The 25772-nt window shown below is 42.1% G+C and overlaps 1 protein-coding gene across 2 annotated transcripts in view; it reads left to right on the top strand.

Moving 5' to 3' along the window:
* The window catches only part of ADAMTS2 (ADAM metallopeptidase with thrombospondin type 1 motif 2), a 263392-nt gene that overhangs the window by 177382 nt on the left and 60238 nt on the right, over window positions 1–25772 (top strand). Inside the window, exons 4-5 of one of the 2 annotated variants that reach the window (XM_026659415.2) lie at window positions 9689–9888; window positions 24354–24437. In XM_026659415.2, the coding sequence (XP_026515200.1) occupies window positions 9689–9888; window positions 24354–24437 (284 nt within the window). Of the gene's footprint in view, window positions 1–9685; window positions 9889–24353; window positions 24438–25772 lie in introns of both variants that reach the window. The other variant, XM_026659414.2, reaches the window with a different exon arrangement.

Genomic DNA, 25772 nt, shown 5'->3' with positions numbered 1-25772 from the left:
AATGGCAGCCTATAATTCTTACAGGTGGGTTCTCTAGTTGGTTTTTTGATTAATGTAACTTATGCTTCTGTAAAGGAGTAAGTGGTTTCATTGGTGGAGGCTTTGGGGTTTTGCATTCATTATGGAAAAGTAACAGATTAGGGCCTATACATTCTTTATACACTAAGTAGAATTCAGAATGCAGTGAATGTATCAAGCCCTGAGGCAACCTTCTGCTTTTACCTTAATATCATCTATATTTCTCTAATAGCTATAGACTTGTCTAGCCTTTTACCCTCAGCTAGGCTTAGTAACACTTCGGATAGTTTAATGACATTTTTTGAATATCTCAAGGTTTGCTATTGGTTATACCAGTGTAGTCAAGTAAACCATTCTAATAGTTTGCCGATATCCTTGTCTCATATTAAAAAGTCATTAGCAGAAGAATCTGACTGAAAAAAAAGTATTTGTGTTATCTAACAAGTGGCATTTCCCCCATTTGGATCATATCTCATTAAAATACAAAGTTCTTTCATTTTTTTCCCCATTAAAATTGTAAGAGTTTTTTTCTGTTCCTTTTTCAAAAACTGAAGACAGCTCATTATTTACGAAGCACTGTATAGTTAAAAGATCCTTTTGCTTGGCAGCAGCTCGCTGTATAGGAGGAACAGGAGTTGATCATATGGTCATATGGGTCATTGTAAAATACGATCAGATTTCTATTTATTTGTATTGTATTTAACATTTAAAAGTTTAGTTGAGTGATTTTCAGTTTATGATCATCTAGTTAGGACTTTTTCCCTGGATTGTATAATTCAGCTTTTGAAATGTTAACTAAACATAAGCAGAATTTTTTGTTCTATGAGTAGCGCTAAAATGCATTTATAAAGTAAATGTTTGCTTATAACCTTTGTTATTTTTCAAAGGTGCTTCTAATCAGCTCTGGTGTATCATGTGAATTTCTTTGCTTATTTTCCAGTGGTAGGGAACTGTAAATTTTGATTACTTGCAGGATTTTTTGTGTTTGTTTGTTTGCACTGTAATGAAATTTCATTTTGCCTTGCTGCAAAATACATGGTTTATAAAAAGAGCATTGACGAATCAGATTAAACTGTTGTAATTCAAGTCTTGTACCACGGCTTGGCATTTCATTCCATTACAATTGCAAATGAGGTTGTTGTACATGTCCCTTAAAGTGCCAGGGGTCACCTATCTCAGTCATTAAATGTGCTAATTCTCTGTAATTTACTCATGCTTTGCAGTATGGACTGAACATTCAAGTGTCTCATTGGCAGAAGTTAACTAGAATAGCCCTGAACCACTGAGCTTAAGACCACAGGGAAAAAATATTGTGGGACAATCCTGATCCCAAGATCAGAACCTGAGCAAAAGGGCACTGAACGTGAGAGTTATGTGGGGATTCATGGGGAGAGAATCCTTTTTTCCATCTGCAAGTAGGTTCTGGGCCACACACACAGTTCTAGGGCTGGTGTTATGCAGGAGATCAGACAATGATCACAGTGGCCTTATCTATGAAAAAATGAAAATAAAGAATTTGCACAGAAACCGTAAAAAGAAAGCTGCTGTCATAATTCTTTAATTGCTCTTGATTTGTGGATTCTAGGGCAACAGTCACAATCCTAGGCCCAAGCACGTGAGTAAGTGCTGTCTTGCTTGGGAATACTTTTCTGACCAGGGCCTTAAGGCTGTAGCATTTTACTAGTACTGTACACAGTGTAGGATTTGTTTTCCCTTTGTTTAGGACACTTTTCAATTTGCTTTCACCTCTCAACACCTCTCTTCCATTTTAATTCACCTTGTTGGATTTGTCCTGGTTTCTTATGCATGATATATAGCATAAGAGTCCAAATGCAAACCATGCTATAAAAAAGGAATTCATGAATTATGAAGAGGCTGTTGTGGTTAAGTAGGAGTTTAAAGAAGAAAACACAAATAGAGGGCATTAAAAACAAAATACAAAGAAAGTGGGAAGGAGGATGGTAGAGCAGACCTATAAAAACACATAGAAAATTTAGAGATTTAAAAAAGAGTAATGATTAGCAATTGAGCCAGACACATTGCAACTATGTGCCCAGCTAGCAAAAATAAAAAGCCATTGGGCTATTTAAAAATGAGGGTAGAGAAATTATATCATGGGATAAGGAGCAAAAGTTAACTGCTGCTTTTGTCTGTCTTTACAAAGGAGGCAGGTGGCAATCTCACTGATTTGATGTTCAGTTCCCCAGGGAGGACAGATGAGTATTTATGTAACATAGAATTAACAGACTTAATTTGGAGATCCGTTGCTCATGGAGGACAGTTAAAATGGGTAGCATGCAAGTAATGAGGATGATTATAAAAATGTTAGGTGCAATTTAAAGGTCTTGACTCAGAAGAGCTGAAGAAGTAGCTAGAGGGTTGTGCAAGTTAAGCATGTGTCAAGGGAACCTGAGTATGGTACTTTCCCTTCTCCCAATCCAGCAGTAAACAGGAGCCAGCTAGCTCAGCAGCAGTGCAGATCTGCAATTTATAGCAGCTCGGTCGAAGTGACAGGAAGCCTAACTCAGGGGTTTCTTCAGGAGTGTTTCCGCCTGAGGGGCTCGAGGCGGACTAAAATGGTCCGTCGCCCGGTGTGCTTGGCACCAATAAAGACACCGAGGGGAGAAAGCAAGCCAAGTTTATTTCAGAGCTCTGAAATGGCACTAGGAGACCAGCATGTCTCAAATCCAGTGCAACAAATACAAATAACTTTTACCTTTTATACCCCAAGCAGTTTCTGTGTAAGCCTTTGTCTGTTACTCCCTCTTACACCTCCCACCCCTCCCTTCTCTAGCCGTTACAATTAGAAAAGTTCCCATACGCCTGTTTATCTTTTGGCCTTGCAAGGCCTGTTTACAGCAGCTGCCTGCTAGAAAAGCTGACCCTTACATTTCTGCTCCAGCTTGCTACAGAGCCTGTAAGCAGTGAACACAGAAGTACGTGAGAGCTCACAAGATGGGGTTTGGGGGTTCAGATAGGCCCAGAGCAAAAGAGCTTCATCGACACTTTGGCCTTCCACTCTCCCGAGTTACCTGGTAGCTATGCCTAGTGGTCCCCAACAGGAGCGTGCCTGTAAATACTAGCATCAGATCCACTGAGTCAGAAATGCTGATCTTTGTGGCTTGTTGTTTCACAATGAGAGGCATTTTGCACCATGTTACTGTTGTTCTTATTACTAAGCTGTCGGCAGAGGAAAACAAGCTGCATTTTTAAGTCAGTTGGACAATCAGAGTGTGAAACTTATATGTTTAAAAATAAATTGCAATGGCTTGTCCTATCCACATGTCTCAGACTGTGACTATGCCTATGTGAGGTAGTATTTTCTTTTCAGGCTGCCTGTGTTGGGTTCTGCTCTGTGCTTTGCACAACGCGCTGTTTCACTTTCACTAATGTAGGTCTTTCCTAGCAGGAGCAAGGTGAACATTTCCAGAAGAGGTTATTTGTTATCTCTTGCAAATGTTAAGAGTCTACTCTGGGGAGATGGAGCACAGAAATTGGCACAGATAATTAGTGGCTGGTATTCAGATATGCAGAAGTTGCTGCAAATGAGCACCTCATAGAGAGACCTTGGGATAATATACTAAAATATGGTGCAGTCCGAGGTAACTTTTGGAATGTTATTGCACAAATTGCATGCGCCTGGGGGGGCTATATGGAAGGTGGCACGTTGGAAATCTGAAGAGGCAGTTCAGACTCTTATTTTGTTCTTATTTTCCCCTCTCTCATTTCTGACACTCAATAATTAACAGAGCAGGAATGTGATGGTCTAACAGTAAAATTACTGGTGTAATTAATGAAAGTTGAAATGTCAAATCTGGGGTTAGTGGACCAGTATGATAAAAGACAAAATGCAGCCTCAACCTGCCATTGAGAAATCACGGATTTATTACAGATGCTTCTGCTTCTCATTTATTTTCCCTGTTACCGGATATAGGTGTTATTTATTTTGGATCTTTTGTTTATTCTGATTTAAACATAATTTGTCGGGGAGGAGGGGTAGAAATAATTTAAAGAAATGAATGTAGCAGTGCACCATCCATTAGACCGTGACAGTGAGATGAATAATGATCAAATGAGTAAATCAAAAGGAGGCATCTCTAGCAGCCGCAGGATAATCAACTAGGAAAAGATACTAAGTAGGAGGGTAGAATATGTTGTTACTGTGACAAGTGCTTTGTATGACTTGTGAACAACAGTGTGTGGTGGTGCCACCTGTTGGGGCGCTGAGGGACAGTGCTGCCTGCTGGAGAGGGGCGTTCTGTCCCACAGGAAGGATGTTGAACCAGATCCTGAGAGGTACTGAATACCTGTAACTCCCATAATTGTCTTGGAGAGGATACCACTTGGGGAGCAAAGATGAGATTGGCTGTGAAGAATTCATGCTCCAAGGAAAGGCTAAAGGCATTGGATGGCTTGCCTTCAAAGTGACTCATTGGAGAACTTCAATGGGAGTGTTTAGGACACTAAGGGACATAATAAGGAAAAGAAGAGTGAAATAATAAGGAATCCAGCAAGCAAGTGGCTGCAAAGGTTAGTAAACAGAGAGCTAGGATCATCCCATGATGCTTTGCAGGATTATTCATGGCAGGAATATAGATGTTATGTGTAGTCAAGCCTCTCACCTCCAGAGCACCCCTTAGGTCTGGACACGATACTGCAGGGGTTCTTCCAGTCTAGTGCGCCTTTGTCCATGTTGATTCCACAATGGCCTGTTGTTTTAAGTGGCCATACCCTCTAGCTGGGTCACTTCTCCATTTGGCTCTAACTGCAGTGTCCAAAATAAGAAAACCCAAAGTCTAATGTCTTTAAGCCTGGCCTTCAACTACCATCTGGGACTTGTAGTTCTTGGCCTCATCCATTTCTAGTACTCTTATCTTCCTCTTTGTTCTCCTCTGGGTTCCAGCCCATGGACCCTGTGTTAGGTGGATAAGGACTAATCACTCTACCCCTCTACCCCTTCCTTGAGCTGCTCCTGTCTTCTCCCTTGACGTGTTCACCAGACCTCTGGACAATGCTATACCCCCAATCCTCTGGCTGTGTGGTTCTTTCCAGCTTCTTCTTAGCCAGCTATGGAGATGCTTCCATGAAGACCATTTTCTGCCCTGCTCTGCAGATGCTGGGCTGTATTGTGAGTATTTAGAGCAGTCAATATCTCACTTGTCCAGACTGAAGTTCCCCACAGCCTGGAACTGGGGTTGTGCCTTGGGTCCGCTGCAAGGCTTTTGTGAGCTTCCTTCAGCAGGCTAGTCTTCTCCTGCCAATGTCTCCCTACTGTGAGGGAAGAGGCAGCCTTTATGCTGGTCCCCTTCTCCCAACTCCTTCCCAATTGGTTGGGTGAGAGGCGAGCCATGCCCCACTCTCTCTATAAGGCTCCTAGCCCCTGGGCTTTAAAGGTACAGTGACAGGCTTCCCTCTCCAAGCATTATTCATTCCCAGGGCTGCTTCCTTTCTATCCCTATTCCCTTAGGTCTCTCTATCTAGATATCTATTGGATCTTTCAAGCCCTTAAAGGGCCATGGCAGGTGAGGGGTGGGAGGGCTGACGATCCTGTCACACCACCTAGAAATCATTATTTTATTTTGATTTAAACACATAAATGGGAGGGAAAAAAACCAGACAGCTCTCCCAAGGACATCATCACCGTCCATAAAAACAACAGAGCAGAGACTGATCTGTCAGCACCACCGTCAAAACAGCCTGTCATCAATGACATCAACACAATCTCCTTCTCTCAGATCACGCCAAAGCATTCAGCCCCTCAGAGATCCAGTCTCCCTTGCCCTGCCAAGCACTGGAAAGAGAAACCATTTCTCCATAGCATGTTCAGTAGCCTTTGTTTTGCCGGTTTTTATTATACCTATCTGTGTGCAAAGTAAACAGGACATGACGTGTAGCCATTGCCAAGCTAGTCTAGCGTTTCTAAAAATCTTATAAAATTTACTGTCAAGTTTCACAGTAACTACAGTTTGCCATAGTAGAGAACAAAAATACGGTTGCCACAAGATTTTGTAGTAAATCTCATGAGGTTTTGAGTGATTGCTAAATAATTACTTCTGGTTGCTATAAAAGATTACCACCAATATTTTTATGCAGGAATGCCCTATGAAATAGGGCTACAATGGGGTGTTTGACAGATTTTCAAACCCTGGTGAGGAAGTCCCTTTAGGATTGCTAGTCTAGGGTTGTTTACCTGTCAGCCTGAAACTGTCAACTGGGTTTATAGGGAAGAACAAATTTTCAAGTTGAGCCACGGATTCTGACCAACTTAATTTCCAAAAACTTCAAGCTGCCCCAAGAGTTGGAGCCAATGGGAGCCTGCAGAATATGATTGCAGCATTCATTAGCTACATTTAAAGCTGTCTTTATCATAGGCAGAACTCCTGTTTGGAGCAGTGGCGGAAAGAAGGGGTACTGAAACAGGCATTCTCCCCTTCTGTTTGTGTCATCAACCTGCTGCATCTTGTTATTAACCAAGATTGTAAACTCTTTGGTGGCAGGGCCTTTGCTTTTATTACGTGGTTGTATGCCTACTGCAATGGGGTTCTTGTTCATAGATATTTAAGGCCAGAAGGGACCATTAGATCATCTAGTATCGCCTGTATAATAAAGGACAAAGAATTTCATCCAGTTATTCTTGTAATGAGAGCAGTAACTTGTGTTTGACTAATTCTGGAAAGACAAGGTGGGTGAAGTAATACCTTTTATTGGTCCAACTTCCTTTGGTGAAAGAGACAAGCTTTCAAGCTTACACAGAGCTCTTCTTTGGGTGGTCTGGGAAAGATACTCACAGATAAATACAAGGGTGGAAAAGATAAGGGGTTAACACATGTTACAAGAGACCATTTAAGGTGAAGGGGACAGCTAACACCTCTACAGACTTGATATGGGAACCCCCATCTTTTCATGTTCTCTGTGTGTGTGTGTGTGTGTGTGTGTGTGTGTGTGTATTATATATGTATAATCTTTCTACTGTATTTTCCACTCCATGCATCTGATGAAGTGGGTTTTAGCCCACGAAAGCTTATGTCCAAATAAATGTGTTAGTCTCTAAGGTGCCACAAGTACTCCTCATTCTTTTTGCTGATGCAGACTAACATGACTCCCACTCTGAACCTCTACAGTTGTAGAATAAAGGAGGTTTAGTAAAACAAATGTCTTTCTTGAGCCTATGATTTTTGGTAACTAGCAGAGTTATGAATTTAAGCTCCCAGGCTTATCTTTTGAATGTGTTGTACAAGTTTCCTTTGAGGACAAGGACTGAGAGGTCAGATATAGAGTGATCGTTTTGTGAAAAGTGTTTGCCCATGGTGATGTGGTGTTTTTATCTTTTACCATTTTTCTGTGCGAGTTCATTCAAGAGCTGGGTGGTTGTTTGGTTTCACCCACATAGTTGTTACTGGGGCCTTTTGATACACTGGATGAGGTACAGCACATGTTGTGATAAGCATGTGTAGGACCTATGGCACAGCTGCTGCTGCCGGACCCCGGTTGAGGTTTCGTGGGGGAAATGTTTGCATTTTATTATGCATCATGCAGGTTCTGGGGCAGTTGAGGAGAGAGTATGCGCTACTCACTTCCTGGGTTCATCGGTAATCTCCCTGGACTCTAGGGAGATTATTGATGAACCCAGGAAGCTGAGTAACACATACCACCTCCTCAGCCACCCTGGAACCTGCATGGGGCATATCAAAAGCTAAGGTTCTTCTTCCGGAAGAGAGAAGAACTTTTGAATTTTCCCGTGGGGTGGCTTCGGGTCTGCAGATTGGCAACATGGCTGTGGTGGCTCCGGCTGGCCTGGGGTTCCTCTGGGCAGGTTGGGGTGGGCTCAGGGCTCCTCTGGCCGGGGGGGGGCGCGGGAGCATGGGGTCCCGGGACTCTGGCTATGGGAGGGGGTGTGGGTACGGGCGGAAGGGGTGGAGCCGGGAGCTAGCCTCCCCGAAGTGGGGCTCCACCCGCTGCCCATGCCTATGGATCTTGAAAGTTTTTTTATGGGTGGTATTGATCATCATAGCAGTGGCAATATGTCTGCAGGTTTTGCATGTGTTGTTATGGTCGGGTCTGGTGCCTTTTGAGTTGGTCTGTCCTGGACTGTGGGGAGCTTGCTTCCGATGATGAGCTTGGCAAAGTTGCTGGATTGTTTGAAGGCCAGGAAAGGGAATCATCCAGCCTTAATTTGAAGACTTCAAGTGATGGAGAATTAAGTGTAGGGTTAAGTGCCAATAATTTGTTTTAGTGGACACAGATCATTCATTAACTGCAACCCCCCCCCTTTTTTTTTAATAATGATCAATATTGGAAACAAATAAATAATTAACAATAATAATGTTACCCAATTTTCCACCTGGGAGATTGTGCTTGTATGTACAGTAATTCAATATGACAAGTCAAGTTGGGCACAAAGGATCAAAAGTTGTTTTAAAAAAAATCTTAAATATATTTCTCATTGTATTTCTTTGTTATGTAAAATGTCCATGAGTTGTAGAAAACTTATCCACATCATTACTTTTCAGATAGATTTACATTTCTATGAATAGCTCTAATATCGCTCTGCTGGCAGTGGTTTGTTTGTCCTCACATGGCTTAATGCAGAAAGCTTACAGGGGTAATTGCATTTGCAATGAAATTTGATCCTAGAACAGCAGAATCTGAATAATAAAAGGAAGGCATATGGGCACAAATCCTCAACAAAAATTAGGCACCTAATTCCCATTAGAAGATCTGGGCCATTATCATATTTGCAGTTAGGGAGAGCACCCCAGCACAAGACAGCTGAACAGTATCTTTATTCCAGAAACTTCTAACAACAACAAGGATTGTACTTCAAACAGGCACATGGTATATCAACATACTAGCATGCTCTAGCACCGTCTTATTTGTTGTTATGTATTTATATTGTGGTAGGTACAGGTGCCGGCTTCCTCCGGGTTCCGGGGGTGCTTAAACCCTCCCCCTCCGCCCCCACCTGCCTCCTTCCCCCAAGTCCCCACCCCTTCTTCCAAGTCCCCACCCTGCCTCTTCCTGCCCTAGCTCCACCCCAGCCCCACCTCTTCCTGCCCAGTTCCGCCCCCTCCCCCGAACATGCCCCATCCCCACTCCTCCCTCTCCCTCCCCCTCCTGCACGTCGCAGAACAGCTGATCGCTATGGGCAGGAGGCGCAGTGGGAAGGAGGGGGAGGAGTTGATCAGCAGGGCCGCCGGCGGATGGGAGGCATGGGGGGGCAGGGGAGCTGGCAGCCAGTTTCCATGTGTGCTCCAGCACTGGAGCACCCACAGAGTCACTGCAGTGCCTACAGAGGTAGGGCCTATCGGCCTCAGCCCCATTGTCTTAGGCATTGTACACACATATAAGAAAGAGATGGTCCCTGCTCTGAAGAGCATACAGTCCAAGTATAAGGGGACATACAACTGGATGCCACAAAGAGATGGGGAGAGGATTCACATTTGTTGCAATGTGGATATACTGTAGGCCAGATTTTTCTCTTTGTTACACCCGTTTAAATGCAGAATAATGCTAATGAAGTTACTTACACTGGTATAACATTGGAGTAAGAGAAGAAGCTGCTTCTTTATCTGTCTCTCTATTTTACCATATTTTGACTTTTCAATGAGGATTAAAACAATCACACCTTGATATACTGTTGACGGCCTATTTTTCTATTTAATTTCAGCAGCTGACCTGAGTAATCTGGATAACCTTGTCAGTGTGCTGAGCCTCATTGAAGACCGAGTAAATAACTCAAGAAAGAGATATCGGAGGCATGCGACTGATGATGACTACAACATTGAAGTTCTCCTGGGAGTTGATGACTCGGTTGTACAGTTCCATGGAAAAGAACATGTACAGAAGTACCTTCTGACCCTGATGAATATCGTAAGTAACTTACCGCTATCTGCACTGAGGACTGAAAATGAAATTAGAGTAAATTTACTTCACTTTAGCCCTTTGAATAGGACACGGTAGATCTTTCTCAATACAGGAAATAACATAAAAATTCAGGCCGCTTCTAGATAAGTGTAAAAAAATAAAAAGTGGTGGCCAGGAACAGTACTGTCAGTGGGACCATTCCCATGCTTCAAGTTAAGCTTGTGCTTCAGTGCCATGCTGGACCAAAGCCTAGAGTCATGGAAGAGTATTTGGAATTCTGGGACTAGCACTGAAAAGCAGTCGTCATGCTTTAGGATGTATGTTCCCCTACCCCATGTTCCCCACAGATAAACTAGATATTATGAACTATGTTCTAATAAGAGATTAGAAACATTGATTGGGTTGTAAACTTATTTTTTAAAGTATTTGTCAAGATATCAAAAGACTTAATCACCCAACCATTGGACCAGACTTTCTTCACTCTACATTTAAATATGTACAGTAAGCTACTTAGTCTTCTGAAATTGATATAATTTTTGCTCCATTGTTGGCATGTCTGGGTTTGCCTAACTAAATATGTAATCTTTTAGACCCCATCAGTGTAATGGACTGTGTATGGTTGTGGTTGTAGGGTTGCCAGGTGTCCGGTTTTTGACCGGAACACCCAATTGAAAAGACCTGGCGGCTCCAGTCAGGACCACTGACTGGGCTGTTAAAAGTCTGGTTGGCATGGGGCTGGCAGGCTCCCTACCTGGCTCCATGTGGCTCCCCAGAAGCGATGACATGTCCCTGCGGCCCCTAGGCGGAGAGATGGCCGGGGAGCTCCGCGCGCTGCCTCTGCCCCGAGTGCTGGCTCCTCAGCTCCCATTGGCCGGGAACAACGGCCAATGGGAGCTGCGGGGGCAACGCCTGTGGGCAGAGGTAGCATGCAGTACTGCCTGGCCACGCCTCCACCTAGGAGCTGAGGGACATGCCAGCAGCTTCAGGGAGCCGCCTGAGATAAGCACTGCCCGCAGCCCGCATCCCCTCCTGCACCATAACCCCCTGCCCTAGCCCTGAGCCCTCTCCCACACCCAAATTCCCTCCTGGAGCCTGCACCCCTGCCCAAGCCCGGTAAAAATGAGTGAGTGAGTGAGAAATAAAGCAAGCGACAGAGGGAGGGGGATGAAGTGAGCGGGGGCGGGGCCTCGTACAAGGAGGGCAGGGGCAAGGCCTCGGGGAAGGGGCGGGGGTGGGGCAAGGGTGTTTGGTTTTGTGCAATTAGAAAGTTGACAACCCTATGTGGTAGTGATAAAGATAGACACAAGTCTCCATTAAATATAATAGAGTAGAATTTAACAGAAGACATTGCCATATTTAGTCTTTGACTGAAAGAATTTGACTGGTAGGGGTTTAGACTGACCACAGAGGCTGAATGTCTTGATAGATGACTTTTGGGCACTTTGCAGAATGTGGAAGTTGAAACGTGAATGGTGGTCGAAAACACTGGGAACATTTCTGCCTGGAGCATAATTTTTAAAAATGTTATTTGATTATGAGACTCTTATCTCTGCATGGAGTTTTAAACTGACTGCCAGATATATAACACTAATCTGACAATGTCATCTGTAATTTTTAGACTCTCCTAGTGTATTTTTCCAGTGATATCATGGGACCTCCAACATCTGTCCCCCATCATGCAGTCTTTCTTTCAGCACATTACAGATGTTTAAGGAGCTGCTTATGCTGTTTTCTAGTCCGATTTTGGTGGTCTCTAAAAGACCCATGCCAGTATCCCATTGTGTGATTTATCAGTTAGAACAGTGATCCATAAGCATTCCAGGTCCTGAACTTCTGAATTGTGTGATAGCTAAGCAGGGAGTGGTAGTAATGATTGGCTGTCTTTCTGAAAAAATATAACTCAACTCAACCACAACATGATGCAGGAAGTGGTGGGTGGGGTCTTCTGCTTTTCTTTTGCAGGAAATTAGACTAGATAATCCCAACGGTCCCTTCTGGCATTAAAATCTATGAATCTCTGTTATGGCTGCTCTCCCCTTACTTATATTATTATTCCTGGTGGAATTCTGCACCATTGCACATGTGCAGAATGTATGTCCCCGCTGATTTCTTTGCTTCTCTGTAGAAAAATGTCTTTCTGATGGGGAAGCAAAGGGAAGCCACAAGAGCGTTCATGAGACCCTCCCTAGCAGTATGTTCCGGGTGCCCAGGGCAACCGGCAGAGAGGCAGATCACTGTGGGGCAGGGGCAGGACTGGGGAAGACCTGGCTGGTGGCTTCTATCTTGTGCCGGGCTCAGCTGCTAGTTTCGGCTGGGCTGGGGAGGATGGGACTTCCTCTTCCCCTGCATGGCATCTGGGGCTGGGTCAGACCCACCCCCAGATTTTTCCCCTCTCTGTAGGAAGATCTGCAAACTCTTCCCCCGACCCCATACTTACTGCACCCATTGCTCCTTAGCAGTAGGGGGCGGGATCACTGTACAGGGAGCTGCTCCCCCATTTGCGCAACCCCGTGCATCCAGACCCCTCATACCCAGACCATCCTGCCGAGCCTCACCACCAACACACCCAGAACCCTCCCAGAACTCCCCCTGTAGCTGGTCCACCCCGACGAACCACCTTCCCCTGGATCCCCACCCCACTGAGCCCCAGTCCCCCAGCATCTGGACCCCCTGCTAAGCCCTCCATACCAAGACCCCCCTGCTGAACTCTATTCCCCCCACACCGTGACCAACCCCCCCACTGGGCCCCAACCACCTTCACCTGGAACCCCCTGCAGAGTCCCATTACCATTGCACCCAGAACCCCCACTGAGCCGCCTGTACCCAGATTGCCCCACACAGAACCCTCTTAACTTTTAAAAAATAATTAAAAGTGGTTTAGTGATATTTATATTAAGTCTAGTGATTAAAAACTAATTTTTATTCCATTCTAGTTTTCCTTTCAGGCATAACTTACACACACCTGTTCCCCATGTGCATTCTCACATTCTTGCATAGTCTGATTTCCTTATATGCAGTCCTTATTTAATGCTGCCATTAACCCTTATTATTCCTACGTACTTCCCACAAGAAGGAACCACGACTGAAACCTACAGGCTCTATCAAGACAGCCCCTAGATATTGCAAAGTGGGGATACTCTAAATGAATATGTTACAGGAAAATACAGAATCATAGAAGTTAGAAAAGAACTGCTGGGTCCCCTTTTCCATCTCCCTGCTAGTGCTGGATTTTTCTGTCAACATTTTCTGCAGGGTTCTGTCCAATGTGTAGCTTAGAATACTTCTCGGAAGGGTGCTGACACGAATTCCTTAGGCAGACGCTTCAATAGCAATAGATTGTGCTGTCAGGGAACTTTTTCCTGAGAACCAGCCTAAATATTTTCTTAGCTCATCTTTATTCCATTTTTCTTGGTCACAGCTCTTCAGACCACCCCAGAAACTGATCTCCTGCTTGATGTTTACCAGGGGCTGCAGAGCACCACTGAAAGCATGTGTGTGCAGGAGATTGATTTGCCCCACCACCACCTGACCCTCCTCTTCCCGTGTCAGGCATCCCCTCCCCTCGACCCATGAGCCCCTCCACAAATCCCCTCCAAATCTGAGTGAGTGGCATTGCAACCTGGTGCATGAGGTTGCAGCACCACTCAAGTTTGGCCCAGTGAAAAAGTGGTTGCCTGTGGCCCGGGTGCCACCAACCCCCAGTTCTGTGGCCTATGATATTTAAATGCAACTCTTTAAATGCCATGCAAGTCCACCCTTCTTTATAATCTAGCCAAGATAGCCATAATTAGTTGCTTTATTTCTTTAACTCATCCCCTCCACTCCCCAAAATAATTTTGTTAATACTTTCGCAGAAAAGACAAGAGACCGAATACTAAATGTTTTGGCCACACTGGATGTTGTCAAAAAAGTGACTGAGGGGTGAAGTGAAAGTAGATGCTGCCAAACTATTTGATTGGGTGACAGACTCCAAAGGAAAGGTAATAAGTGAAAGCAAGTATACAGTAGAACAATACTCATAGAAAAATTAGGAGGAGAAATGTATTTATGCAGAGTGCCATTAATGTGTGCTGCAATGCAAACTGCAATGTACTGTAAAAAATTAGCAGAAATATGGCATTAAAATATAAACAGTCATTAAGAGGGAAGGTCACTACAGGACAAAGGTGTGGACCCTGGAATTTGTCTCTATTTGTATAAGAAAGGAAGACTGATGGCTTTCAAATAATGAGGGGGTTGGACCCAAAATAACATAACAGACTTGGGCTCAATCCTAATCCCGCTGAAATCAGTGGGAGTTTTGCCATTAACTTTACTGGGAGAAGGACCAAACTACTTATGTTTAAATAGAAAGGATTGGATACAGAACAAATCAGGAAATGCAGTAATTGAGAATTTGGCATAAAATATCCTTTAGACAAAACATTTCATTCCACAAGCAATAGAAACACTGCATAGAATAAATCTACCCAAACAACCATTCAGAACAAAAAACCAGCTAAACCACACCTAGGCTGTGTCTATACTAAAATTTTTATTCACTTTTCCCATTGCAGTGCTGTGCCAGTGCCCCACCATCTATGGTATCAATGGCAGGAGTTCTGGAGTATATTAATGTGGTGTCATCAAATCCAGCTCAGCACAGGTGTAGATGACATGGCGGTTGAAATGCTGATTGCTGATATTTTCAAACAGAGGGGATAAAAATGTAATCTGACCCCGATAAAAAATGAGTACAAAGAAATAAGACAGACCAAACCACCTTTCCCTGCTCAGTGATATCTCAAGTGTGGGCATTATTTACTTATTGTGTTTTCCAAATAAAGAGACATAGAGATACTCTGCCATCAATACCAATGAGAAGACAACCCACTGAAATAGAACATTATGTGAAACTAAAGATGTGAAACAGGGCAGAAAGCATGTATTGAAAAACATATAACAATTTAACAAGCCCTCAGGACAGTCCCTTCCACGGGTCATCTAAGTGCATACACATACTTAGAGTTATGAATATATGTGGTGTTAGCTTCCTCCAATAACAAGCTATAAAGTATGAACTAAAGACCAATGTGAGTCGGGTGAAAGTGTTTACTGTAAGACAACAAGATGATTGAAGAAGTTATAAAACCCATGGCTTACAAAATAATCAGTGCAGTTGAATTCTCCATGATGAACTGATTCCTGAAGGCTAAATCCCTGTGATAACTCACCTTACCATAAACATGGAAAGAAGGGAACCCAAACAAGGTAACTTTTCCCTGCTTTGTTAGGTTATACTGTATGCAAAGGGCATTAGCAGAAGGGTGTCCCTAATTAACCTTTCTCTGTGCGGTTGGGTGAGGCCCCAATGCCAACCCAATCAAACCAATATTTTTTTCAAGCCCAGTGTAATGACTTATTCAGTAAATCTGTTTTACACTGGCTAGGTGACAGGTCAATGTTGACACCTAAAAGTCCATAAATGGAGGAAAAACCAGGGGCTGGGGTGTCCGGAATGGCCTGAACAGCTACTTTGATTTTTTCCCCCCATAATTTGGAAATGAAGTCACAGTCCGGCCGTAACTAATGGTGATAAATGCCAGAGGATTTTTCACACTGTGGGCTGCAGCTAATCATAGCCTGGCTAAGCTATGAGAGTTTCAATGGAGTGGAGAAGGCCATTTGCCACCTCATTTTCAGGCTCCAAACATTTCCAGATACAAAATCTCTTGTTTCCATTAACACCTTGGTACCTCCCCACAAAATAGTTTAAGGCTTTTCAGTGCAGTCTTTTAAGCAAATACTGCAGTTTTCACTTTATAGAGCCCCTCAGTAGCAGCCTGGTGCCCTTGCCATTTCTCCTGCACATGGTAGTGTGGTTTCTACCATGTAGGACATTGCCTTGCAAGGTGCGCTCTGTACCTCAAAAGACTGGGTTCACATATCGGTGACACGTTAACTTCAGATTTATCGTTATAGCAGTTGTGCTGTTGTATACAACAGTATGTAATATTACTATTTATGATGGGGCACCCGACTCCTTGGAGTAAAGCAGAAGTGATTCAATAGTATATTGAAATATCTTCTTACTATATAGTCTACATGAGGGTGTGGAAGATACTCTTACTTCTCAAGTGAAGACAACAAATGTCAGAGATTCTATTAATCCATCTCCTTTTGCCATGCTTTCTCTATGTCTTGGAGAGGTGTTTAAAGTACACTAGGAAAAATTGATTGTCTGGAGAGTCTTATGGTTTATTGTGAAATAGAAATTGCATACTACATGAAAATAGGGGAAGAAGAACTGAGCATTTAATGGATAGTATAGTAATGGTTTTGACATTGGTGACACCCAGAAAGTGCCATTTGTGCCAAGGGTCTCAAACCATTTCATAATTTGATTACAAAATGCTTTCAAGGTTTAAGCAGTACTTCCACTGCCCATTTCTGCTGGCCATGCAAGGGGATAATCTATGCTTTAAAATGTAGTCCCAGCAGCCATTTTTCTGAACCGGACTTTAAATTTTGGTGATAAGGAGGGTTTCAGCCTCTAGATCCAACTCCTCCACACTCCAGTTTTGAATCTGGGTTCACATCCAAAACTGATGATACCGTTTTCTGGATGAGATGCAGCCCAAGATGGCGGAAATCTAGTTAAAATATCTGATTTCCATCATTCAAAATTGCTGAAGTCTCAGGAGATTGGGTAACCTGGTGAGATTTTTCAACATGTCAGCTCTAAGGGTCATTACCATCCACCCTGAACCTCTGGGTTAAGTCTCAAGCTCACCTCAGAACTTGACCCTACTCTCAACACCATCTCAGAATTGCCATGGGGGGTATTTTATAGCTAGGTTCCAAATATTTGTAGGTTTACACAATCTGTCTCCCAGGACTTAATGGATAAGTAGCTTATCAGACTTCTCCTCCACAGAGCGTTTGTCTCTCATGAATACTCTCACAAAGTAGTTTTTCAATTTCTGTGCAAAGTCTGTGTCTTTTGTCACAATGATTATCCTTGCCCATTGAGGTTCTATTTTCTCTCTTTACCCTAATGTATTTATCTCATTCCCCATGCTGAAACCTCGCTTCAGGCACCACGTTTTGTGATGTTGGCATGTCTCCTTATTACAACTTTTTGGGAAGAATTTGAGTGAAATCTGCATACATTGCTGATTTCAGACTTTATGAAATCTTAGGAGCCTAAGTCCTATTGACTTACAGTGAGACTTCGGCTCCTAAGGGTGAGATTTTTAAAGGTATTTGGCTGCTTAACATTGCAAATAGGCACCTCATGGGATTTTCAGACACGCCTAGGTGCCTAATTCTCATGAAAAGAAATCACTGGGAGATAGGTGCGTTGGGGCTTTTGAAAATCTCACTAGATACCTATTTACTTCCTTAGGTTCATCAATACTTTTGAAAATCTGACCATTAATGGCTTTTGACTATGTGATCCTTTGTCTTTAATAGGATGTACATTATATAGCTATCATGTGTGAGAATTTAACTTTTGTAACTTTGGAGGATGGAAGGTAAAGATATTCCGATACAGAACAGGAAGTCCTAAATGAGTGGAAAGGGCAGAAAAGTCATCATTTTTAACTGACAAATTGATGAAAGCCTGCAAAGCATGTCTGATTCAAGCTGTTGGAAAAGATGATGATTGAACCCTTTGAAATAATAGTGTACTCTGTAAGCAGAATCGTATTTATTAAACCGGGTAACATTTTTAGGGGAGGGAGGATATTTCAGTAATACTTAAAGAAAAACGTGTGCATTTTAAAAAAAATCAAATACACAGGTATCCATTATTTCAAGTAATTTATTTCAACACATACTCTTTCAGTTTGAGCTAATTCTTAATAATTATGCAGCTAGTAAATGTAGGTCTAATACTATACACCCAGATTTTAATTAACAATATTTAAATTAGAGCTCATGTGTGCTTTAAAATGTGTGTTTGGATGTTAACTCATCATTCACAGTATTCTAAGAATCAATACTTTTGAACTGTGGAAAATATAGATTTTGCCTGTGCCTCAGTGATTTTTTTTTTTTTTTTTACTATCTTTGGGCTGGTCTACACTAACCCCCCAATTCGAACTAAGATACGCAACTTCAGCTACGTGAATAACGTAGCTGAAGTCGACGTACCTTAGTTCGAACTTACCGCGGTCCAGACGCAGCAGGCAGGCTCCCCCATCGACTCCGCGTACTCCTCTCACCGAGCAGGAGTACCGGAGTTGATGGCGAGCACTTCTGGGTTCAATTTATCGCGTCCAGACAAGACGCGATAAATCGAACCCAGAAGTTCGATTGCTTGCCGCCGAACCAGCGGGTAAGTATAGACGTACCCTTTGTTGCTAAATTTTAGCAAAAGTTGTGTGTGCAGTTTGACATCCGACAGATTTATTGGGAAATGTTGTTTACTGAACTCTTAGAAGTTTTACTCATTTCTATGGTGGCTTTCAGGTGCAATTTTCAACAGTATGAAGGCAGGATTAGATGTGCCTAGTTTTTCCCCATGAATAAAACTGGTAGCTAATAGTGATGAGCAAACCTCCCAAAGTTCAGATCACATAAGACCTACAGTCAAAGGCTGTGATGTCTAGACAAACGTATTAAGTTGTTTTGAAATACTCATTCTCATCATCACCTCCCACCAGCAACAGCCTTCCGCATCTTGGACAGTCTTTGAAGCTCCCAGGCAGCTAGTACCAGTCTGAATAGAAAGTTGGCATTGACCAGATGCTGGTTGAGTTTACCCCAGATCTAAACATGAGCCCGAACCACAAAGTTTGGATCCAGATCTGAACTTTCTTTAAGTATGGAGATGTTTCAGTGTTATCATTGTTACTATTAATCATGTTTATTGTGGTTATGTATAAGGGACAATTGAGAATGGGGCCCCATTGTGCTAGACCCTATACAAACACAGAGTAATAGACAGTGCCTGCTTCGAAGAGCTTACAGTCTAAATATGGAATTATGGTTCAGGCCTATCTCCATCTAAAACATGAACCTGACCCATGCCCTTTTCCAGGTTCTGAAATTTCTGATAAAGAACTTCCTCATTCTGTTGAAGAATGGAGATATGAGACTGGCTCATCCCACTTACAAGGGCCTCGCAGAGTAGAGCCCCAAACTCACTGAAGGCCTCCAGGAATTACAGTAATGTATATGTAAATAGAGAAGAAGGATGGTTCAGTTGTTAGAGCAGTAGCCTGTGACTCAAGCGATCCAGATTCAATTCCCTTCTCCACCACCGACTTCCTATGTGACCTTGGGCAAATCACTCAGTCTCCCTGTGACACACTTCCCTTATCTCACAGGAGTGTGTGAGGATAAATAGATTAAAAATTGTGAGGCACTTGGGTATTACACTAGTGGGAGCTATATAAGTGCCTAAGATGGAGGTGGGTGGAAATGTTAAATACTAGTAAAGTATTTTAAACTTTAAAGGGTCATTCCAGCAACTGAAACTTGCACTGACAGGGTGTTTTCAGATCCTCTTGCTCAAGAACAGGGGATGAGAGTGAGGCACACTGACTTCCCACATATGTTTACCCTTGCAGGAACTGTGGGTTTCTCGGCCACTCCTCATTAGCTTTCTGGAAGAGTGGCGTATGGCTGTGCCCAAAAGAGAGACCCTGGCAGTGGAGTGGGTAGCAGGCTACAGGGCTTTCTACCCATAGACCTGGTCTCAACAGCTCATTGTGTAAGAACTGTTGAGGGGTGGTGATAACATAGTTTGCATGATGTAGAACTGAAAACATGGGTAATTAGGTTCAGATTCTGATAGGCATCCAAACTTTAGAAGGCTTTCCTTAACCAAACCTCTGAGGTTCACCTAGTCCTCTTTCTCTAGTGCATTAACATGGCACCGTCACCTTCTCTATGAAAAATAATTAAGTGGGTTACTTTACTGTGTTATACTGTGAATAGACTTTGCAATAAGACTTTGTGATAGATAGCTTGAGATCATAATGCAAACTAGACTCCTTCCGTGAAAACTTAGTTTATATTGTTTGGAGAAACATCTCAGTGGTGTAGTTTGTAGGCAAAAGCTGGAGTTCAAAAAAGTCTAAGGAAGGAACAAAGCAATTGGTCTAGCAGCCAGCAAAAAGTCTATCACCTCCCTAAAGCCAAAGTTACTGTCAAAGATGAGATAGGGATCTATAATACTAAGCTAACTAGTTTCTTGCCAAGCCAACACATCTGTGCTGTGGAATGTTTTAAATTTGGATCATTACATGACCGTTGCTACCAATGGGTTCCTTGAGATTTCTCTGAAATCAGAAGCAGTGACTTTTAATAAAGCAGGCTCCCCATTGCATAACAAGCATTAATAAAGATCCTACACCAGGAAACTTCATACAACTGCATAAATGAGTCTGCCTGTGACTTTTTCCTCACTGTGGTTGCTTTTATTAAGAGTGGCCTAATACAGAAAACCACTCACCGTTTTTTGCAGATCCTGTCAAATTTATCTGCAGGTAACTTACCTCTGATAACACCTGCAAAAGTACAGGGCTATTATTATTATTATTTGTATTGTATTAATGCCCAAAAGCCCCAGCCATGATCGGGGCCCCATTGTGGCAGGCACTTTAAAAACACATTAATGTTTCTCAAACTTAATATACACAAAGCATAATGCATCCCTCACAACTAGGGTTACCATATGTCCAGGTTTTCCAAGACATTTCCTCTGATCCTCTGTCCAGGCGGATTTTTCTAATTAGAGGAAATGTCCAGGATTTTTCTGAAGCAGACGTAGCTGCTCAGAAAGAGCTGGTTCTGCATCCCAATGGGTCCCTCCCTGCACCCGCAGCTGCCGGATCCTGCCCACCCAAGCCCTGGCTCCCAAGACTGGGATGGGGAGAGGCAGGGAGGCGCTGATTGATGGCTGGCACTGTGTCCTGGGCCTGCACCAGCTGCCCTGCCACTGTGACAGGGAGCGACACTGCCCCCCACCTCAAGAGTGAGGCCCTCTGGCACCCTCCAGGTACCCCTCCCAGTACACATACACCCCTCAGCACCTCCCAAATACCCCCTCCACCTCCAAAATACTCCCTCCCAGTCCACACACACCCCTCCAGAACACTCCAGATACCCCTCCAGCACCCTCCAACTGTACCCCCCTCCATCAGTGTCCTCTTTTGGAAAGATGTTAACCCTACTCACAACTGCATGGCTTGTTTGCATTGTACTTGGTTACAGTGTCGGGTTCAAGTTTGCTTAAGAGAAACTGAAAAAGGAGGTGGGGAAATTCTGATGCAAAAATAAACACAGTCAGTATATCTCATGTAGTGCACCAACTTGTGTCAGCCTAACTTTCAAGGGGAACAGTCTTTATCCCCAGTACAGAGCACAAGGCTTGCATTTAGATAGAACAGCATCGTTTTTAATTAAAACACCAAGAAAATAAACCATGGAATTAAATTACAGGAAAAAATGGTCTATGATCTACAATAGTTTTGCCAACCCCCCAAAATACTTTTCCAAACCTTTAACTCTTTTAGATTCCCCCAGCCCTACTACTCACCTTCTGTAAATGCTGAATCACCATGTGACATCTCATGAGACTTGATGCAAAATCTGCCCTTCCCAGAGTGCAGGAGCTGCAGTTCTGAGAGCCTTTTTGTGTGCTCTGCTTTCCTGTGTACCAGCATAACATTAGAATCTGACCCTCACGGATTAAGGACAAACAGGAAGCTCCATTCTGATATCTCTTAGAGTGGTATAAACCAGGGCATCACCACTGAAGTAACTGGAGTTACACTGCTGAATAATTAGGATGAAATCAGAATCAGCTCTACATCCCTTACTCTAGACGCATGCATTTTTTGGGTATCGGGCTATCTGTACATTGAAGTAAATAGATCTGCTTGTAAGGCAGAAGTTATATGTTTGAGGAAAGACACCACAGATCTGGAGCTTTAAAATTCCAGCTACTGGTAATTTTCTGTTTCAAAGTGTAATTCTCATGTACATTTGAACACATCCATTTCAGAGCTCAGTCACTTGGATCTCCTTTCTTTAATAGCACGTTGAAACAAACAGATGCCATTCACATCACACGTTGAAATAAGTGTGAATCTATTTCAGTGTGTTGTCATATGCTTTCCCCCCATTTTAAATAACCAAGGAAATGCAATGCAAAGAAATGATTAATAGTAGAGCTAGTCAGGAAATTTCTGTCAGAATATTTTTCCATTGGAAAATGCCATTTTGTCAAAATCAAAACTTTCCGTGTAGATTTTGATGAAATTTTGTTTCAAAAAAAAGTTTAAACCTTATCGGAATGGAGCATTTTAATATATTTTTGGAAGTAACTTATTGTTTTGAAATTTATTTTATATTCCATTTAAAATGATGATAAAATATAACATTAAAAGAATCAAAATCTGACTCTCAATCTGTTTCCTAGGGTGCTCATAGAGCACCATAACAAAGTGCTACTTTATACAGCCACAGTTTCACCTAGTGAAAGAGACAGCGGGTCCAGCTGCCACAGAAGGAGTATTGCATTGGAGCTGAATCAATCCCTAGATGTGACGGTAGGATCCAGGGCTTTGATTTGGCCCTATGTCTGAGAGAAAACCTACTACACAGATGCTAAGGAACCTTTACAATGTTTATGCTTTTCTATTCATTCACAAAATGTGTTTGTTAGATGTCAGTTGCGTGAACTGTGTAACAATGTTTCAATGCCATTCTGTTAACATTTCCCTGCCAAGTTTTAATTTGGCATGTAGTAATGATACAGTTGATGTATTGCTTCACTATTGTTAAAAAAGGCTGAGGTTAAGTTCTGACGGCTAATGGGAAAGGAGCGTGTAAGAATTGGGGTTATGCCTCATGAACTAATAAAACACTTAGTTACACGTCACACTTATTATTTCCTATACACAGAAGATTTTATTCAGTGTTTATTTTATGTATATTTAAGTTACTGCAAATTTCAGCTTGTTATCAATGAGCATATATTCTTATCCCAATGCACATAGAATCAGGCAAATTAGCATCCCTGCATCAAGATGATAATTCCCTTGAGTGTGTGGGGCATCTAGTAAAGAACACAATGAAATGTCCTTGTCGGCATAAAACTTTCCTTTAAACACATAATTTATTTTAAACAAAAGTGTATATGTAAATCCTTCAGTATGTTAATCTGCCTTTTCAAAAGTCCCTGAGAGGAAAGATAAAGATATTTCAAATAGAGGAGCCTAAAGTTAGGGTTCTAAATTCACATTTAGGCACCTAAATAATTGACCTAATTTTCAAAAGCACCAAGGACTAAGTAGCTGTCACTACCTTCATTGGGAACTGGAGGTGCTCACTACTTTTGAAAATCAGGCCTCTTTTTAGATGCCCAAATGTGAATTTAGAAGCAAATTTAGGCTCATATTTTTGAAAATCTATACCAAATGTATTAAAATACATTCAAATAACAGTCAAAGAAATGTTCGTAAAGTAGACAGTACATGATTTTTACAGCGAGATCAGAAGTGAGTTATATTTTATATGGTCCCTTTGGGACAAAGGTATATTGGAAAAAATAGGAGTGTATTGATATTGTTTTTAATAAACAACTCTCCAGAAGCTTAATAACTTATCCCAGTGAATATGTTTCTTATGTCAGAAACAAACCATGAAATATAAGCGATTCTTTATGTCCCACACATAAAATAGTCCACTTTTGGCCCATGATTTACTAGGGGTGCTAATGATCTGAAGGGAAGGGAGCAGGGAATATATTTGCCTTGCAGATATTTATTTATCTACTTATTCTAATTTGTAAAGCAAAAAACCAAACATATTTATAAGACCCTAAGTTGGCCTTCTTTCACTCCTCTCATCATAGATGACCCCAATCGGCTCTTTTAATAGCTAATATTTTGCCCAACTTGCTTATAGTATTATTTTTTCTGTATTCCTTGGACTTCTGTATTTCATTCTCCATTATAATATTCATAGCGTTGTCTTCAGTGTTCTTAGAATAGTTTGCCTGTGTGCATGTGTGATTATGTATGTATAATACAAACCCCCCTGTTTTCTATGTTAGTATTTTACAGATTTTGTTATGCTTGTATAGTTTGGAATTAATCAATGTTGACACAATAAAAACAACCCATTTGATTGTCTGTTTTATAAGGATATCACCCTTGAGAGTATTTTAGTTATTTAGTCCATGATTTAGGGAAGCACTTTATGCACCTGCTTAAGTTTCATTGACTTTAATTGGTTCCTGAACAAAGATGGTTCCTGATTTGATGCCTATATGGAGCCTTTATGGTAGAGCCCTGTAGTTCAGAGAGAAAAAGTTCTCTTTCGGGTAGTGAAAATGCCCCTTTTTTACAAATGAGTGTGGTTGATCTGTATCTTAAAGACACAACATATAAAAAGCTTGTGTTTTATCATTGCTACTGTGATTACTTATTGACAGAATCATTATTAAAAATATCCACACTCTTTTGCAGGTGAATGAAATCTACCATGACGAGTCCCTAGGTGCCCACATTAATGTTGTCTTGGTGAGGATAGTCATGCTGAGCTATGGGAAAGTAAGTAAAGGCTAATTTTAATAATGGATCTAGATGTTCCCAGGATTCTTTTAATGGACTGTGTAATTCATTTGTGACATATACTACTCTATTTTAATTGGTTCATTGTCCATGTGTCTATTAATATAGCATTAATGTATAATATGTAATTTACATCTACACTTGTTTGTTTATTATATGAAATGCATGTTGACAAATAACTGTAACATAAAATTTCCTGTTGTGTTTTCTCTTATTATGTCACTTTAAGTTACCGCTTTGCTTTGGCAGTATTATTTCAAGTTTGTTTTAGAGAACTTGTGGCAAATTTTATGGGTAATGACCCTTTTGGCCACTAGAGGGGGTGTGATATATATATATACTGTGTATGTAAGGCCTGGTCCACACTACCCCCCCCCCCCCACCTTCGGACTAAGGTACGCAAATTCAGCTACGTTAATAACGTAGCTGAATTCGAAGTACCTTAGTCCGAACTTACCGCGGGTCCAGACGCGGCAGGCAGGCTCCCCCGTCGATGCCGCGTACTCCTCTCGCTGAGCTGGAGTACCGGCGTCGACGGCGAGCACTTCCGGGATCGATCCCAGAACACCGATTGCCTGCCGTCGAACCCGGAGGTAAGTGTAGACGTACCCTTATACATGCATGAGCAGTGACATGTAACTGTGTGTACAGTTATATTACCATATATAAGTATATTGTGGGCTCCATTTTGCTGAGCACAATGGCTCTGATCCAGCAAATCCCTTAAGCTTGTGCTTAACTCAAGTTGGACGACACATGTTTAAAGTTAAGCATTTGCTTTGCTGAATTGGGGCCAGAGTGCCTTGCACTTTGCAGAATCAAATCAAAATTAAGTATTACAAGGTTTTTTTTATTTTTTACTATTCTGTTGCTGTTTCTGTGGAATGGGTCAGTTTACAGACAACACTCCTGTAAAGAACATTGAAATGATGAGTGATTTTGAAAGTGGGATTACTTTAAAGCCTTTAGTACTTTTACCCCAGTTTTGCCTGAGCAACTTCTAATTCTTTGGAAACTGGAGGAGAGTTATAAGCGTGTTTATAACATTCAATGAATGAGGACAAGCGCTACCAATACCTCTTAGGTACAGCAGCACCTGCAACTATTCAAGTGAAAATATTTTTATGATCTAGCTTGCCTTTTTGTGACTACAGTTACTGTCATTTGGACATTCATGAACTGTATCTGATTTGCAGAGACAGCTAAGTATTTAGACATGCAAGTGGCCTAAATGGTATCCATAAACAATAGAGAGTCAGTTCAGCTGGTATAAATGGGTGTAGCTCCAGTGAAGTCAACAGACTTATGCTGAGT

Source organism: Terrapene carolina, unplaced genomic scaffold, assembly GCF_002925995.2.
Source record: "Terrapene carolina triunguis isolate 2854851 unplaced genomic scaffold, T_m_triunguis-2.0 Scaffold629, whole genome shotgun sequence".
NCBI classification, from domain to species: domain Eukaryota; kingdom Metazoa; phylum Chordata; order Testudines; family Emydidae; genus Terrapene; species Terrapene triunguis.
The sequence above is the reverse complement of the archived record's forward strand: the minus strand, read 5'-3'. Positions and strand labels throughout refer to the sequence as shown.